The 19,629-nt window shown below is 39.2% G+C and overlaps 1 protein-coding gene across 1 annotated transcript in view; it reads left to right on the top strand.

The window, feature by feature from the left end:
• lmbrd1 (LMBR1 domain containing 1) overlaps window positions 1-10,629 on the top strand; it is a 33,500-nt gene extending 22,871 nt beyond the window's left edge. The window contains exons 10-16 of the mRNA XM_079560108.1: window positions 431-495; window positions 579-681; window positions 1,339-1,443; window positions 1,519-1,668; window positions 2,263-2,326; window positions 9,914-10,005; window positions 10,438-10,629. Of these exons, the coding sequence (XP_079416234.1) occupies window positions 431-495; window positions 579-681; window positions 1,339-1,443; window positions 1,519-1,668; window positions 2,263-2,326; window positions 9,914-10,005; window positions 10,438-10,548 (690 nt within the window). The 3' untranslated portion in view covers window positions 10,549-10,629. The remainder of the gene's footprint in view (window positions 1-430; window positions 496-578; window positions 682-1,338; window positions 1,444-1,518; window positions 1,669-2,262; window positions 2,327-9,913; window positions 10,006-10,437) is intronic.
• The last annotated feature ends 9,000 nt before the right edge of the window (window positions 10,630-19,629 follow it).

The following is a 19,629-nucleotide window of genomic DNA, read 5'->3' as shown; positions in this document are numbered from 1 at the left end:
GCCAAGGATGGAAATTACTTTTTGCCCTCAAAACATTTACTGGTGAAGAAAATATGTATGGCTTCTCTTAAAAGCCATGCACTGCTATCAGTCTGTTGTAGTTGCTTGGTTATTTAGGTTGCGCTTTGCCATTTTGGCTGCCACACCTCTGCCTCCCTCGGTGCACCCTCCCTGCCGTCTGGGCTGTGCCTCTGCTTCCCTTTGTCACCTTAGGCACCCGTGCCAGATTTGTGGACTGTGCCATATGGTCTCTCCTCGATGAAAGACGTAACGGCAAGGTTTTTTTTCTCCTTAAATTATAGATGTTTTTGTTTTTCTTGCAGTACATTGTCTGGATCTGAATCACTGTATCACTGTTTTGTGACGAGGGATGTGTTAATATCTAAACATTCACATCATTATACAACACTTTGTATATTTGTTCCTACAGATTGTGCTTGGGGTTTTCTTCATTCTGGTGGCATTGCTGTTTGTGGTTGCCTTGTTCATTTCAAAGTAAGTGTCTCATGGCCACCAGTGTAATATCATCAGTATTTGTACTGTTTTGTAGTTTAAACTCTTGTATCTCTGTGTGGTAGTTTGGATAAAGCTCTTCACTCAGCAGGCATCAGCTCCGGGTTCGTAGTCTTTGGCACAAATCTCACCAACCCCCTGAATGAACTTCTGTTGGCCTTGCAGCCTGTGAGTACACTTTCATCTCCCTTCTGCAAATGGGGGCACTCTTGTCTGGTAGATGCATAACGATGTACAACAGCACCACAAGTGAACTCACTATGCCATTCATACAATAATTACATATTTTAAATATGTAGCAAAGCTTGAGAGAGATATGGATTCAGATTCAGCTTTGAACTGATTTGTTAAAAAAAATAAAATAATTTCACTCCTATCCTCTCGCCTTGAAATAACTTTTAAAAGTTTGACGCAAAAGGTTTTAAAATATTATCTCAGAGCTTTGTATTCCAGAGGAGAATTTGAAGGGAAAAACATGATTGACAGCTCGGAGCATTAAAGAATTCGGCATTGATTAAATGTCTACAGAAAGCATTAAGTTTGACCTTGGTGTTTAAGAAATGCAAAACCACACATGCAAAGAATAGAAGAGTGTATTTCGGGTTACATCAAGGCAGTTTTCCATTTAAAAACACAAAACAAAAAACGAGCTGATGTGCAGTTAGTCTCATAACACAGCTGTAGCACTTTACTGGATGCAAATTTTAACAGGAGTTTTGCGCAGATCAAGTAGAAATTGTTAATATGGTCATCTACAGTGTCAAGCATCCCAAAGCGGCACTATGGATATAAACATCAAACTGACACACGTCTCTAAAATTACAGGTTTTCCCATTAGATTACATCCTCATCACTGTTATCACCATGTACTTCGTGTTCACTTCTATGGCTGGTATCCGCAACATGGGGATCTGGTTCTTCTGGATTAGGGTAAGTGCGGTGTGCACTTTGTTAATCTGCTGAACAGTTCAAATGTCTAAATGGCCTTTTTATTTGCTCCTGCAGCTTTACAAAATAAGACCAAAGAAAACTCGACCTCAGGCCCTGCTCTTCCTGTGTATGATTCTTCTATTGATCGTCCTGCACACCAGCTACATGATCTACAGCCTGGCACCGCAGTACGTCATGTATGGCAGCCAGAAGTATCTTGTACAGGTGAGTATTCACACCACCACAAGAAATGCCGTTCATCTGTTATGAAAGACCAGCAATAAACAACAATGGCATGTGTTTTAGTCATATGTTAAAAGTTGCAATATTTGATAGCTGATTTACTGAGCCATTTTCACACAATATGTTCTATATAGCAAACCAAGTCATTTTTTTCATTCATAACTGCGTCAAAATCAACACCAGAACAAGAGTAAATTAGGAAGATCATGACTAAAGTAAATAAATGTGACTTCTTGTATAGAAATATTGCATAAGCTGATGAATGTGAGAACAATAATTTGGTGATGTATTGTGTAGCCCTTTTGTGAACTTGCTTTTTACTACGTTTACCCATATGGTAAATAGTGCAACAGCCACTCTCTCCGTCTGTGAGTGTGTGCATGAGGTTCAAAGTTGTCCTCCAAAAGTAATTTCCGACACTTTGCACATTGCTTTCAGTATAGCAAACAACTGTGCTTCCGTCATTGTCTTATACATTTTTCTCACATGTTTACATTTGTATATACAAGCATTTTGACTACTTCACACTATTATTGATGTTTTTCGTTGAAAGATCGACACTGTGTTTTTCCCCAGCTGCCGTTGGTGAATAATGCTACTTTCAGCACCTCGAGGATCTGTGATGCTGATGCGCCGGAGGGTAAGTCTGTCACTGCTGCACAGTGAGGGAGCACCAGTCCAACAGTGATATGTTGAAATAACTTCCAGCATACGGTAGTAATTAAGGCTTTTGAAAAGAGATGCCCACAAAACACACTTTGAACTTACTTGGTATTTTTTTATCCTTAATTTTTTTACTAGCCGTTAGTGTTGGGCAAGTTAATGTAGCTTTTGAATTACTTTTGGCAAAACGTAAACTGAAAATAGTAATAAAGCCACTGAGGAAAAGTGCAGTCAGAGATTTCCTATTTCTTCGCGAATTGTTTTGACGACATTATAACTACAAACTACAGATATTATCCAGCTTATACAACCTCCAACTTGATTTGTTATGCTGCATTATATTTGAGGGTAGTTCGGCATTTTTTGGATTATGCATTTAAAGGGGCTAGATGCAAGTTGGTCATTTTTATACTCACTACTGCCACCTCAGGTCTTACTTGTAACTGCAGTTTCTATATTAAGCTTGTGCATGACTGCACTTCGGACCCAAATTAATACCTTTTTGAGTGACAGTGTAGAATTTTTGCGGCAGTTGTGGTGAACAGGTCTTCTACACCTTAGGACATTGCTTGGACATGCAGAGGGAGGAAAATACATAATTTAACATTTTTAAACTGTATAGTCCCTTTAAATGGACTTGTAACTCAAGTTGCTTGAAATGTAATGACTATATATTCCCATATTTTGTTTAAGTAATATGTTATATTCCTTAGTTAATGAAAAAGTAATATATTTTTGTAACTAGTTTCTTTTGTAAGACGTTACCCCCAACACTGCTAGCCGTTATATCAGTCAAACAATCAATCAGCTTTTAACCCAACATAAAACAGATTACCCCTCCTGGAACCGCCACCTTAACGTGATAGCGTGATTTGAGCACCCGAATGATCCTGGGAGCTTTGTTGTTAGGGGCTTCGTGCCCCTGGTAGGGTCCAGGGCAAGGTGACGGGTCAGACAAAGAGCGGTTCAGAAGTCCCTTATGAGAGACCAACAGGCCCGGTTAGAATCATGAGGCCGTGGACCCACCACCTGCAGGAGGAGCCATAGCAGCTGGTGCAATGTTATTTGGGCAGCTCCAAAAGCTGCCCCCACGACCCGGAAACGGACAAGTGGAGGAAAATGGATGGATGGATGGATGGATGGATGGATGGATGGATAAAACAGATTACACAACTTTTCCTTGCCCGCTCTCCCTCAGTTAATGCACGGTTAAGAATTTAATTAAAAATCTTCATGAAATGACACGACACGGAGAAAATGTACACACACAGCAAAAACGTAGCTAAGTGCTGATTATCTGCACCATGGCACCTGTTAGTGGCATACGTTTGGGAATAAGTGAACATTGTGCCTTTCATTCTATAGGGGCATGGTTAGAGTTGGAGAAGTTCGAAGTTATAGCTAGATGATGAGTCAGCACTTTCAAAACTAGCATGTGTTGGGTCTTCCTACAGTGGTCAGTTTCTAACACAAGTGGTGCAAAGAAAGAACAGTGGGGAAAAGGCACATGGGGAGAGCAGGCTGACCTGTGTGCTCTGGATGGATCTGCCGTTGCTCACGTTATTGAAGTCGGACACAGATTTGCACAAACCAATGCAGTACCACCATTGAAGGGCATACTGATCATTGTTTTGATGTGTATAATAACAAAGGGCAGACGGATGGTTGGTCACAAAAACATAGCGATATAGCCAGCATGTGGTGTATTGGGCATAAACAAATCATTCTTCTGATGTATGTTGCCATGGGCAACATGAAGAAATAACCCATTTTATTAAGTGAAAACACAAGATTGTGGCCATAGTCCGGTCGCTGTGGGAGGTTATGCTGCCATGCCATTTGGTAGCACTCTCCCGCTGGCAGGAAAAAAGAAAAAAAAAAACACGATCTTACGGACCTCGAACTCGCAAATAGACTTCACTAAGGAGCTGACCACACAGACCTCAGAGTGCTTTTTAAATGCAGCCTGTTCATTTTACCGCTGGTCGCATATGTATTTCTGCTCGGCCTGTTCACCCCATTTATGCCAACTTGAACTCTCGCCGTTCTCAAGTCTCTCAAGTTTGGTTTAAAGCATATTCTATCACTTGACTTGAAAGTTCCTTAAATAGATAATTTTATTAATGAGCCAAGCTTAAATATTTCATAGCTTCTCAGAGACCGGTTTCAACCTGAGAAATTCTTTGGGTTACACAAGCGCGCGCTGTCAAATTATCCCTAACCATTGCGCTCACAGTACATCTTCTGGGATGGGGCTTTGATCATGTTGTAGGGCCTAACTTGAACGCTGGTACATTACCATCTGGCCTTGTCTGAGAAGTTTTTATGCCGCCGTTCCTCCATGTTCAGGCATAATGAATCGTTTTTCATCCTGCTCTCTCGCTCTCTATATTTTTTGACTGACAATTTTATAATCATTAAGGATTTCTCCGATCCATCTCTCACCTCTATGCAGAAATTTCCCAGACGTATTGACAGATTTGATTTTTAGTTCAAGCTCTGTGTCTCCCATCAAAGATTTATTAGTCTTTGTGTCCATTTTCTAATGATTGCCGCCTCATCTCAGAAATGAACTGTCTCCACTGTTGTTTATGGCTGCTGTGTAAACACCATCATCACTTGAGCATTGACCGTAATCGGCTGCACCAGGTCCCTTGGCATTCTCACCGACAATGAAAATCACGATCTGTCTAGTATACCTGGCTTATTTTCTTTTTTCAAAACAAAGAACCCAGCATGATTAAGGAGAGACACTGGCAGTTTGCTCTCTTAGCAAATAAACGTTAACCTGGAAACAAATAATGTGCAATGAGCTGCTTAATTATTGTGCCTATTTATTATTTCTCAATTGCTTAATAAGGAAATTTGTAGCTTCATAGGCCATTTTTTATTCTTACATTTTGGTGACACCCTCTTCGTATGAGCAGCAACAAAGTAAGATAGCCAAGATTTCCTCTGCAAAAATATTTTTATCTAATATGTGAACCAAATCTAAACTTGGCTTCATCCATTATTAAGATTTTGTCGCAGCAAGTTTTACGTTTACAATTTTTATATCAAAATAGAAAATGAAAACATCCCATGCATTTTTATTTATATAAAAATCATCTCTAAGCGTATTAGAGGAAATGTGTGGGATTAATAATTAGCGTTGCATCCTGGTTGTATCATGGCAACAGCAGCAAATTAAGTGGAAAGTCCAAACTTTGCAAAGTTCCATAGACACAAACAGCAAAAACAACAACTGGATCTTCATATCCTTATCAACACATAAAACGTCGCCCAAAAAGTGTTTTGCACTTAATCATAATATTAAGACTTTCCCAGTCACAATGTTTATATGTTTCTATTTAAACAAAGCTTTTATTGTGTATAGGAAATAAAAATGGATATTTTAAAAGTGTAAAAAGAGGAAAAGTAATATTTCTTTGTGATCAGAGGTTTAAGAAGAGCATTGTACAAAGCTCTGAGCCAAATCAGAAAAATCCCATTAAAGTGAATAGGGCTTTAGCAATGACATCATTGCTTAACAAGAGGATTTGCTGTTGCTCAAGGTTTTATATCTGTGAAGATTTAGGAGTTATCAGATTATTTGAGAGATCGGCTTTTAAAACGACGAAAAAATTACCACACGCAGTAAACATTAGTATTATAGTAATGTATACATGTATTTAATTAAATAGATATTGTTTTAGACATAAAGACTTCTATTTTCCTTTCAAGGTTGACCAGATAGTCTGGCCGATTTAAAAGTCCTGACATGCTGTACCCTGTGACGCCACATGACCTCATGCTTTTGACTTTTTGTGTGACTAGAGCACATAAAAAAAAAAAACATTTTTCATTTCCTGATTGTCGTGCTGTGAACCTCTGTCAGTTTCCTAGCAACTTCGCCGGCAAGACACTGTTGTTTCAAGAGCTACCAGGGAAGATGGTCATAATTTTATGCATTTACTCTGAAGTGTCAGGTGTCCCGCCAATTTTCTGGATGCGGCTCCCTCATCCCCAAAACGAATTAATAGTAATTTTCCCGCTGCATGGGAATTATCACTAATTTAGGATACAATGAAAAATGTCAGTCAAAAGTTAGACTCCATTGAGAAAAACATATACTGAACTTTTAAACTAAAGCATTATTGTTTTTTGTCATGTTGGTGCTGCAAATCATTTTGATATTTAGATTCACAGACATCGTTAGCAATCAGCTTGTTTGTTTTAGGTGAAGGGATTAGGTGTCTGACACTATCAAAGTTTGTGCATGATTTTGGAAATGAATGCTCTGTTAATAACATCAGTATGTATGACTGAGTTTGATGTAAACATTGTGTCCATTATATTGATTGGATTGACCTCTTCCTCTAGTATTGAGGTTATGTATCAAAGACCTGTTTTCAGTAAAGCCACTACTGTTGTTCTGACTTTTTCAGTGCTTACTTTTAGATAGTATAATTGGGAATAGATTATATTATTGAAAATGTTTGTTCTTTTCATTTGTTTGTTTTTATTTTATTTACCATTTCAGGGAAACTGAAATGCATTGACAGTGTTCAACATTTAACAAGCCTTTTATAGTTTATTTTCTGGACTGGACAATTTTAAACCAAAAAGGCAGGCAATGTTGGCGCCTTTGTTGTCTGTTCAGTAGGCAAATCCTCAGTGCTATTTCAGTTGACTTACATATACTGTTGCTCTCACTCTCACTTCTATGCACAAATCAGCAGTCTTTGTTGCTCCACTCAGCAGGGGACAAGATGAAAACCACACAGCAGGTGGCAGTGCTTTAACCAACTATAGCAGATCATTGAGTGTCATCCAAGGTAACGCTGCTCTCGTGTCTTAAAAAAATGTACCTTGATTATGAGAGAGATTAGATGAAAAAACACTTTCGTAAATAGTTCAGATAGTTGTAGTGAAGATGGAGACATTATTGAGGCACATTATCCCTTAAGAACACTCAAACTAAAGGCTGATTGACGCAGGGGCTAATGATTCTGTGACTGCTTTGCCTTGTACTTCGAACATAGTGCGCTATAGGCTTTCTGTGTATATACTGTGTGTATGGTTTTCCAATGCATAGGGAAGATTATACATAAAACATGAAGCTGATACTAGACTACCTCTCATTCTGTAAGTCAGACTACTTACCAGCACCTGCACAATGGCTTGCGCTTTTATCACAAACAGTAATGATCTGAAGGTGAAATGAACCGTTGGTTGTAACATATTTAGGCGGACCACTGTTGAGCAGGCCCCACTCTGAGCCCAGAGATCCAGGTGAGCAGTGCAGTGTTTGACACGCAGAGACAAGGTGTCAGCTTGTCAGCTGGATGGAGCTTCTATTATGAGCTGAAACACAGTGTGTGTGCCTTAAGTAGCATTTCCAGGTATTATCCACTTGTTGTCAATCCATCAGCTCTTCTTCGTTTCAAACATGTCAAAGTCTCTTTTTCATGTGAATTTCATCACACAAAGAGATTTATTAATAAGAAGATGGGACAGTATTTTCTTTGAACTGTATCATGTGGATTTATACAAGTTTGATGGTGTGCTTTGAAACTCCCTCAGTAGCCATTTCAGAAACCGAGCCGCTCAGCGGGGCTAACACAAAAGCTCCAGATGGCTTTCTAATATAGCCAGACATTTCATTTCCGCTTCAAGTTTTTTTTTACTATTACGTTGTTGTACGTGTTAAAAGTTTGGTTGCACAGTGACAGTTTTGGATTAGTTTTCCCTTATCCACATGTTGTGCTCATTTCCGTTAAGGAAGTAAAATAAGAAACATCACTACAACGGTCAGAACGGAGAAAATAGGATATATATTGTTTGCTTAAATGCAGTTATTGTTACTATGCACTACTGAAATGGGTAGTCTAAAAGAGTAGTTTTGTGCCTTCTTGTATTTGACCCAGACGGTGCAGGTTAACCTCTGGTTCGATCCATGTAATGACGTCAGCTGTCTTTCCCATGCCTGCCATCGTCCATTCATGCTCATAAACCCGCCAATGACTCATCATACTTGCCCTCTCTGCTGACTGGATCAATAGCTGTATCAGTTCTGTCAAACTCCTGGTGCTCAAAAGATGATATCATCCACTATAAAAAACTTTTGCACTTTATTGAAGCAATAAATGGCCAACCTCAACAACATATTAACTGCTGAAGTGTAGTCTTGCTGCCGCCATTTAGTACACTTTGATCAGACGTTTTTTTGAAACTTTACTCGGTATTAGAAAAAGTTTTAATACCAATTTAAACTTTCACAACTGTTTGTATAGGCCTTATTGGTTACACATTTTAAATTACTGACCTTTTGTGAAATACTTTCCCTGGACCCCAACATACTTTGCATGATTTTAAATGTACTTAAATTACCATTCGGATCCACACAATGATCAATTCAGTTCCCAAAGAAAAGCATTCAGCGTTTTTCTTCTTCTTTTTTGCAATAAATGTAATAAATGCTTTGCTCGAGCGTACTGTTATGACCCAGCTCTGCTAGGGTGAAGGGAAAGTTACAAAAACCAAGGTGCAAAATGGTAAAACCAAAGTTATTATTTATTTTAAGAGGAACTGCAAAGGCAAATTAAACAGCAACCTGCTAAAATGTTAGAAGTAAGGCTAAACTAAGATAATTAAAATCCCAGCACTTTTGTCCCCAATCAGGTACTAAGTAGTGCTGCTGACCATTGGCTTAATTCTGGACGGTCTTAGGTGATACAGGTTGACTTGCGAATGTAGGGCCTATTTTTAAATCATTTAGACTGCAAGCTACATACCGTACCACTGCATTGATCTACTAAGAGCCCCCCAAAACTTCACCATTTAAACTTTAATTCCCATCTCCTCATTACTAAACCATGCTCTGATTAATATTGCATCCCAATCTTGCCAAATGTCCACGATTCCCCTTGACTTTTCAACAAAGACAGACTGTATGTAATGCTCTATTAAATGTTGCTTCACTCCAGCTTTATCTATGGGCCAGACCAGATCCACGCTGACACTGACATGGGTTTCCTCTTCTCTCCGGTCCGCTTGTCTTTTTCAGTTACATTGACATTATGCCGCAGGCTCTCCTTCGTGCGGTATTAGCCCTGTGTTTTTGGTACAGGCTCACCACAGACGCACAATCGTGGGTTAAGTGAAAAGAAAGTCATTCTCATTCTTTATGCCACATTCACCAACTTTCAACTCTTAGGCTACACATTTTCTACATGCCTCAAGGTGTTCCCGTTTATGTTTGTCAAGTACAATAATCAAGTGAATTCTCCTCTGTTTTAATTGCTGAAGTGTTTACTACATTTTGTTGAAAAATGCAAAATGCTTGGATCGTAAATCTTTTTTGTTTTCATACCTTGCTCAAATTACGAGGCTCAGATGGCGTGAAAGAACATTCTCTTCTCAATACAAAAACTGTATGATGCATTTTTTATGTGATTTTGTCAGTCAGTGTTTTTGATATCTTTTTGTAGTCTGTAAAAGGCTTCATTTAAAATGCCGTTTGACTGAAGATTCTGACAGCCCTGTTTTGCACTTGATGTAAATGTTTCTTCTTGTTTTACAGACCAGTGCACTGTGACCAGATCCTATCTTTTCTTGCACAAGTTCTGGTTTTTCAGCTCCATCTACTACTTTGGAAACTGGGCCTTTATTGCTGTAAGTCCTCCTTCAAGATGCTAAGTTATAACCGGTGATAAATTAACTTGAAGCCCTCACAAAACTCAGGCCTTTACGTGACTTTGTTGGCCAGTAAATTTTGAAAATTGCAAAACAAAGGGGACAAAAAAAAGATGCCTTCCCTAAGCAGCAGATTTAAGGCCACTTCATGTTCAGAGGAAAATGCTGAATATGTTGGGCTTCAAACACATTTGACATTTGCCTGTATCTTTGGCCCTACATTACAACAGATAACAGAAGTTATTTCCGGAGCTCGTTATATATTACACCGAGAGGTTCTTGCCTGAGCCATTTATGGGTTTCAAGATCATAGTCAGATAACTAATAAGGTTTTTGAAGAAGAAATAGATGCAGAGTTGTTTCAAGGATAATAAGCTCTTTAAATCTTTACATTTTCTCCTGTTTCTCTAGACTTTCTTTATTGGCCTGGTGGTGTCCTGCTGCAAAGGGAAGAAGTCGGTGATAGAAGGAGAGGTGGAGGCAGATGACTCAGACCTAAGTGATGACGAATATATCCACTAAAGGAAAAGCATCAATGATGGACTCAAAGAACTCACTGTGAACTCTCGAGACACTGATCATCGTAGTTGAATCTCATTTTTTTCTTATGTTTTTGGTCTTTTATGTGGGTGGTGTGAATTCTCTTCACCTTTAAAACCTCCCAGACCGATTATTTTGTCTTCACAGTCAATATTACAGATGAGCATGGGATTCGGAGAGTTTTCTTCATCTCAACCCAACCATGAGAATTGATCTCGACTCCTGCAGCTGCATTCTGGGTGTTTCTGAACCTTATTTCTAAGCTTCATGCCAAGTTTATGTTAGATTTTTATTATTGAGGTAACTTTGAATCTTTGGTACTGGTTAGGAAGGTGCTGTACCCGATAGTAGAGTGAAAAATGTTTTGCCCCCTTGCTGTATTTTGTATTCCCAAACATTTGTGAAAATAGACAAAGATTCATGTCATTTTATGATAAGCCCAGAGGTAGCCATGATGCGTTATTGGTAGCATTACTGAGGCAGTAATGCTCTGCTTTGCCCCTGACAGTTGTAAAGCGTGCTTTTATCGTTCCCCTCTGGGGCCAGGACTTCCTGTAAAAGAGATTCTAAATCTCAGTGGGACTTTCCTGGTTAAACAATAGTCAAACAAAATAAATATATAAATAAAATATGTACCAGTAGTCATCACCATGAAGATTTGAACTGTGAAACAGGACTGTGGTAAACTCAAAAGGCCAAACTCAACTAGTTCCCACTGTCATGGTTTGAAAGAGAGAGAGAGAACTGGGAAGAAAATCGGGTACAGGGCCTTTAAGCTTTTTCCTGGTGTTAAATTTTGATTCCAAAGCGTTGAGCACTGATATTTTGCATTCTTTGTTTGTGTTTGCTTTTAAAGCAGTACTAAGTCATAACTAGCTCATGCCCCTAGAGGCCACAAGTGCCACTGCAGGTGTCGTAGCATGTTATAGCTTTTTACTCATTAATTGTCCGTGAGAGTAAATACTATGCTGAGAGGGAGAGGGGGATTTTGTACATCCAATTACACGATGGAGATACTTTTTTTCACTCCAACTTGGCTGTAAAGTAAGTGGCGCTAGCCCACAGTTAGCTTTGCCCACTAGCCTGTTGGCTTCTTCGTGATTCCTTACCTGGTGCAGGGAAAGTTGCTATTGTGTATTTTTGGTCAGAGACACCAGGGGGAGATGAAAGACCCCCCAATCATCCCATCAACTTGAATTAGCCCCAGAGGGACTACGAACAGGATTTATTAAGGTAAACAAGTGACTTAGTACTGCTTTAAGCTAGTTGTCCCAATGCATTTCTGTAAGTTATTAAGAAACTCTATAGGACCAACTCTATCAACTTACTGTAAATGGTTATGCTTTGATTTAATGCTGTGCTTGTTAAGAACGTGGGTGTCCTTGTGGGATTGCTTGTTCAACCAATAAGGTACATACTATATTTTTTGCTGTCGCCTGTGAACATGGAAATAAATTGCCCTGTGAATGTGACAACATGATGGGCACTAACTTAAATGCACACTACTTAAATCTGTATCATCAAAATTACAAATTACTGGAACTACTACTGACACATTTGTGGATAGATGCATGAGGCATTTTCAAAAGAATAAAGTCTATGTATTATTACAGGTTGTACAACTTGTATGCCTTTTTTTTTTAACCATGCAACATTTTGTGAGGTTAACCAGCATTTAAATATATATATATATTATTTTTTAATTACTGTTGAAAGAGGTATTGAAGTAGTCATCTGTACTAGGTTTTTTTTTCTAATTGAACACTGCAGAAGGCTTCACTAGCTCAGATGTTTTTTAATCTGGTTGCAGGGTTATGCTCCTGCAGTAGGTAGGAGTCTGACTTGTCATAGGTTCTATCTTGTCCACTCTAAAATCTGCTCTCACATTGCTCTGATCTGAGTGTGTCAAAGTCTCATTAACACGACATTTTCCTCAATGTTGTGTTTTTGATTGGGAATGATTTAGGACAATTTGGGCCATTTAACATTTCAGAGTAAACAAGGTGGAGCCACTGATAATGACAAGTCTAACTCCTCCCTACCGCAGCAGCATCAAAGCCCAGCCTTTGGCCAGAAATAATCAATTGAGCTGACAAAGCTCCACTGAGGCAGCCATCGGTTAGAAAAGTCCTGTGCGACTGCGCTTACACAAACTTTTGCTGATTACTATATATCAACTTGAAAGCAAAAATTCAGACCTATGTGTGATTTGGGTTATGTAGACCAGTGTTTCCCAACCAGGGGTATTTGAGTACTTAGCAAGGAAAACTTGGAATTATTTCAAATTAAGAAATTAAGGTGAAACTGTTAATTTCAGTATTACTTTCAAATGAGGTTTTCCATTAAAAGGTTTGAATTTAAGAGTATTTCAGCTCTATTTTGAACAGAACACACTACTACATACTTAATAATTTAGTTGGGCAGTTTGTAATATTATATGCAGGATCCTCGATGTAGGGAGTACAGGGCCTGGACAACTTGCTATCATCGATGGAAAAGTGAATTCACAAGTTTATTAAGATATTTTGCAGAAAAACATTTTCAACAGAGTGGAATAAGTTAGTGAACCTTGTATTATATAGCTGGCTGACCCTTCTTTTGTAGCAACAAGTGCTTTCCTGTAGTTGCAGATTTCAGGATGAATCTTTCCATTCCTCTTTACAAAACTGCTGCAGTTCAGCGAGATTCCTGGGTTCACTTACTTTTTCCTCCCCGTCCTGTGAATGTTTACATGTTATGGCCATTAAAAATATGATAAAATATAATTGTTTGGGTGGTATTAGTTTAAGCAGACACTGTTGATTCATTCTTATGCTTTTGATGATGATAAGAAAACATTTTAGGACCAATTTAGGCTGAAATGTGAAAAAATTCCAAAGCGTTCACATACTTTTTCCTCCTACTTTAAATGAATTATAAAGGTTTATAAATGTATATGGTGCTTTATTTTTCATTATACAACAACTGTATAACGAGATGCAGGGACCCATTTCCAGATGTTGAGCCAGGCTGATGGTCACCTGGCTGGAGGATTCACCTATTCACTGGAGGAAGCCTACGCAGACATGGGGAGAACATGCAAACTCCACACAGAAAGGCCACGTCCAGGTGTGAATCGCACACCCGGGACCTTAGCTATGATACAGTGCCGCCGATTGACTAAAGGTTGGGAACCACTGATGCAGACCACTGATCTATTCCTCCTCTTTAATACTTCAGTCAAGTCAAAGTGTGTGATTCCTTTATTCACCTTTTAATAATGTATATATTACATCTGGTCAGTGGATATATGAAATGTTCTCTAATATTATTCTGACCCAGTGGTTTACAGTCGTGTTTCAAAGTGAAACAGCTTGTGGAGTGATGAGGGTATGTATCAAATGAAGCCGACAGTAAAACATGGATTAGCATAGAGGCGCTGACGGCTCGGTGTGAATGGATTTGCATAAAACTCTGCGCTTGTCCAATTAAGAGCCTGTAGTGCGCATACCTTGTCATAACTACTCCGCAGACCTGTTCTGAGTTAAGCCATTATGTGATATGCCACCCCCGCATGCACTAATAAACCAAATTAACTTTAAGCCAGAGAGACGCACAGGGCGAGAGCAGGAGGGAGTTACATCAGCTTCTGTAGTGTGGAGGTTCTCAAGACACACGCACAAGCACAGCTAATGGGTGACTAGGCCTTTGTCCAGATAATCGAGGCGAGACTGTAGTCCTGAGTTGTCCCATCGTATGGTCCCATCCCGTCCTTTGGTGCAATGCTTTTTTGGCTCCTCTTCCAAATGTTTTGAGAAACAAAGAAGGGATTATACAGCATAAATGACTGAGGTTAGCACAGTGTAATGCAATGTCTCATAGTGGGATCCACCCAGGGGTTATTTAGACTTAACACAAAGAAAGAACCCTGTTGAAACACTCGAGTTGCACCTGCGCACTTGTATGATTTTTCACCATCCGGGTAGTGTTTAAAATACAGCAGCCAGTGCATCTGATGGCCACGGAAAACTGCTCTGTCCTGAGGCTTCAACTTTTACTGAATGTCCTCTCCCGTCTTCACCCTGCACTGCTCTGTCTTATAAAGCCTACGGGCCAGAACATTCTTAAAAAGGAAAATACAGACTCATCCTTCATGGTAAAGTTGGCTAAACCTTATGATCTTACCTTTGTTTTGCAACCAATGCAGAAATGCCAACCGTTACTATTGCCACAAATACAGTATTACCTGCTGTGTCCAGAAATACCAAAGAAAGATACAGGCTATTTTTATTGGCTCTTTTGGGATAACTCATTGTCTCACTTAAGTAATGGAACGTAACAAAAATAAATTAATTTAGTGGATTTTTGTAAGAAAAAGACATTTAGAAAGTTGCCGTCAGGAAGGATGGTTGTGAACCTTTATTTGCTCTGTAAGAGTTGTTACACCTTTATTATAATGAACCCCTACAAGTATCTAATTAAATGTAGGATAATACATAGCCACATTTTGCTTTTTCAATTTGGCCCGAGGAGCATTACATTGCATTTGGAGGCACTTTAATACTCTTCAGAATTACACACCGCGGAAAGGTTTATTAAAGGGAATCTATCCCATTGAAAATGAGATGAGTCGGAGTCTGAAGTAGTGATTGCATGGCGCACTGGATATACCAGGGCTCACAGCAGCACAGCCATGAGGTGGTCCTGCTCCTCCACCATCACACGCTGTAAAGTATTTCGCAGCGAAAGGTAAGGCAGGGTTTCAAGCAAGTTGGTCTCCTCTCAAGTTTTCCCTCCTATTCCACAGCAACAGTCTTGCAACTCCTTCACCACTGGGGACTCTACTTTTCACAGGCACCATAAATATATGAGTATTTGTTTGGAAGTTTGGAGCATGGGCCTATTACTTGTGCTGCTTCTTGTCGGACACAATTTTTCCCCCCACTTTTTTGTTGTTGTGATTTTTGGGTTTCCCTTTAGTTTCACATCTGTTGACAGGAGTGCGTTGAACAAACATTTTGTCAAATCCTAGGAGTGCCACCCAAAGCCTCGCCGACGACTGATCAGTGTGATTACACTGATTTTGAAAATAACCCATATGCACATTCACCCTTCTGCCACTCTATTTAACCATTAAACTACATATATACTACATGGCCTGTTTTTTCCTACAAGGCTGCTCACCAATCACTTGAAATGACAGGAAAATACAATATTAAACGCTTGTTTGGAGCAAAAGGAAATCTTGATCAAATGAAGATGTATTATTAAATACTGGCATATTGGAAGCTACTTAAGCCACAGACATATTAAAAAAATATCCCTTTTCACTTGAAATGTAAGCTCTCTTTAAATCTTGAGGCCTTTAGTTTTAGCTGTGTGTTTGTCATGTCCCTCCAACAGTGAATCACCAAACTGACTTCATTCAGACAAAACCTTGTAGTCCCATAGGCAGCGGAGAGTTTAATTTAAATATCATAAGGACACAGGCCAGCCCTGTCTGGAGGGACATGTCTGTCCAAATCTCTCTCCAAATATATTAAGTATGCACCAAATCAGTTTAGAAGTCATGAATTAAGTGAACATGTTCTTGAGAATAAACATGTTCCAGGCTGAAGTCATAGACGACGCCAACTACCATATCGGGTTGAGAACATCAAAATGGCAATTGCTTTAAGATGCTTTGTAAAATATAATAGCAATGTCCAAGCAGTGATAATTATACTTCTGATGACAATTACATTTTTATTTGGAAATGTATTTGTATTGTGCTTTTCACAGACATAGTCACAAAAATTATTTATAAAGGAAGTCCGAGGCATCAACATTGTACATCTTTAAAGGCTTTTAGGTGTTTTGGGTTCCGAGCATTTTCTAAAATATGCAGTATTAAGGCAGACCCTCTAACTATGTTTCAATCCCCGGCCGGGGGACTTTCTGTCTGGAGTTTGCACATTCACGTGTTTGTGAAGGTTTTCTCCAGGTACTCCGGTTTCCCCTCCCGCTAAAAACATGTACAATAGGATGACTGTAGTCTGTGAATGAGTGGTTAGTGGTGGTCAGAGATGGCACAGATTGGCAGACTCGCTTCCAAGGGGCACCTGTGGCTACAATGGTAGCTTACCACCACAGTGTAGCGCTTTGAGAAACTCGGTAATACAGGCTTGTAAAGCGCAATACAATGCATATTTGAGACACAGCAGCATTATGGGTGGACAGCAGGACAGCTTTACTTTCCATCATGATGGCCTCAGTGACGCTCCAGGTTCAATTGACCTTTTGCATACCTCATAGCAACCATTGCTACCAGACGTTCCCTGGAAATCCTCCCATAAAAACGAATTGAGAGACTTCCGTTTCTTCACTTTGAAAGCCAATAAACGAGCTGAAAAACACTGACTGCTAACCTTTGAGCAAAGCTAATACTATCTGTCTTGTCGTTTGCCAGTTTCATGAGCTGTCGTTGCTGGACGTCACACAAAAAGCGGTTTCTCCCGTTGGAATATTTGGCACATTCACTTTTTAAATGCTACCCCGCAGTAAGAAGAGTCCGTCTTCTTGGGTGTCAGCTGCCTGTACATCTCATGTTAAATCTGCGACTAAAACTTACCAACTTATCAATAACCAGGGGCGGATCTAGAGAGGTGGCAAGACCTTTGCTGGGCCACCCTGTGCCACCCCACTGATGTCATGTGATGTCTTGCATCTGCTCTAGAAGCTACTTGGGTGCTTACAGAGGCTCACTCTCAGTTTTTGACAGGACAAAGACAAAAACTTATAGGCTATAGCTAAACTGGCTTTAAAAAAAATAAAAGTTACAATTTTACCTAAGTTAGAAATCCCCTACTTATATCATGGACATGGCTACTATTTGTATATTATTCTGGGAGGCTGAGCCTGCATGTAAAACGGAAAAAGTGCCTTGCGACAATCAAGCAAAACTTGCGTAACCACACTATAAACATCCAACGTTGTACAATGTGTTGCCACCCCAGAAATGATCCCTGACCCTGCTTGCCACCAGTGATTTTTTTTTCTAGATCCGTCAATAATTTATTATTGATATATTTCCAATGCTAGACTGGTTGCATTTGAGGTGGCTCCAGGTAGAATTAGCTATTTCCATCACACTGATTCTTTAGCCTGGGTTGTAGCGTCCTCTTCGTTGCATATTTGAATGCACATTGCAACCTATTTTGCCTCGATCTGGAGGGTATCTGTTCTAACTTGTTTTGACTGGGTTTTATTAAGGAATTTCATAGATTGTTGATGTTTATCTTATTTCTTGATGTAAAGCACTTTGGTCTGCCAAATGCTCTAACAATAAACTTTGATTGATTAACATTGTTAAAATTAAACTGTAACAAGGGTTTTACTAAATCTAACTGAGACTTAACCAGACTACAGCAAGAATCGACTAGGTCTAAACCTTCTCTACATCCAGGTCTAAAACAGGCCAGAATCAAGTGTAGATAATACTCAACAGAAGATGAACAGTTGAATGGGGAAAAATTAGGATTCAACAATAATGAAACTACGGTCATTAAGAATGCAAAACACTCCTGAGAACCACCAAACGCCTTATCGTAATGTAAATGCCACCACAGAAATCAATCCCCACACTGTATTTATCTCTGCTGTGATGCTGCTTCAGTCCTCTCATGTTTGACTTCTTCCCTTGTGGGCACTGTTCACAGGTCTCAGTCTCACCTCATGGACGTCCTGTTGGTGCCACATCTCCCTGTCCCATGGCTCACACAGGGGACACACTTTCATACCCTCAATGACAGACAGTACAATAAGACAAAACATCCTGGATATTCATTCTAGAGCCTAAAAAGATGAGATGTGGTATAGCTGGACTAATATTTAACTAAATAAACACATCAAATAAAGATTGTAAAATTAAACAACTCATATTGACAAACAGACTTGGAAGAGTAATAAAAAATTATAATAAAATATAATGTCCTGTTTCACTGCACTATGCTATACATGAAGAATTACAAAATGTTACATGACTATTTTTACATACAAGCCAAATTTGCCTTAAACAACCAAAGCTTTTTTTTTGCCATTAGCTCAATCTGAATTTCTCACAGTATGTATTTAAACCATACAAACAATAATAATCATTACATTTTTGTGTGTCTATATCAGGGGCAGGCAACGTCAAGCTCGGGTGCAAAATCCATCCCCCAAGATGATTTTGATAATTACTGTTTCTAACATCAGAGAACAAATACCTACAGTACACTATATATGATGTATCCACATTTGGCTAGTTTGGCTTCTGTTTTTGACATGGAAGGGAATTTGCCTGCCACCTCGCAAACTTGCCTACCCCTGGCCTGTATGCTTTCGTCATCAGACAAATTCAGACTCCACCTCCTCCACCTCCTCCACCAGATGAACTTGACACGACCCCTGGAGCTGTACGAACATATTTCCTCTTTTATTTACATTCCTTTTCAAATGTTAACATTTTCGCTATAACTTTTGATCAGGTTGGCATTTTTTCATTAAAATAAATTGGCACAAGTAAAACATATGTAGACAAAAGTTTATTTACACCATACAACATTTTGTTTTTAAATATTTTATACAGAGCTGCAGATGAGAGAGCTTGCTGGGATCCTTCAAGCAGATTCTGCAGTATTAAACTTGTGAAATATATTATTTATATAAAAGTGAGTATTATCTTTATTGCATTTAAAGCAATGAAGAATGTAGCTTGACAAACATTCATTTTAATATGACAGAAAAATCCTCTTTGCCTTCCATGTTTTATATTATAAAGTAAAAAGTGTAGTAATGGCCAAACTGACTGTTATAAACGTTTTTAAAAACCTGCATAAATATGTACATTGTGCTGCGTGGGTCCAGTTTTCTCCAATCAAAACTAGGCCCGACGAAGCTGGGACTGCGGCATGTCGTTTACTGTGAGGGGTTTCTTCTGGAGATGTTGGGCCAATTACTCCATGGATCATTTGAAACACATGATGGTAAATATAGTACACCAGGCCGTCCCACACTAAGTACACTAGTGAGAATACAAAAGTAACACTGATGTTTTTTTCCCTT

The sequence above is a fragment of the Gobius niger genome, assembly GCF_951799975.1.
Source record: "Gobius niger genome assembly, chromosome: 7".
NCBI classification, from domain to species: Eukaryota; Metazoa; Chordata; class Actinopteri; order Gobiiformes; family Gobiidae; genus Gobius; species Gobius niger.
The sequence above is the reverse complement of the archived record's forward strand: the minus strand, read 5'-3'. Positions and strand labels throughout refer to the sequence as shown.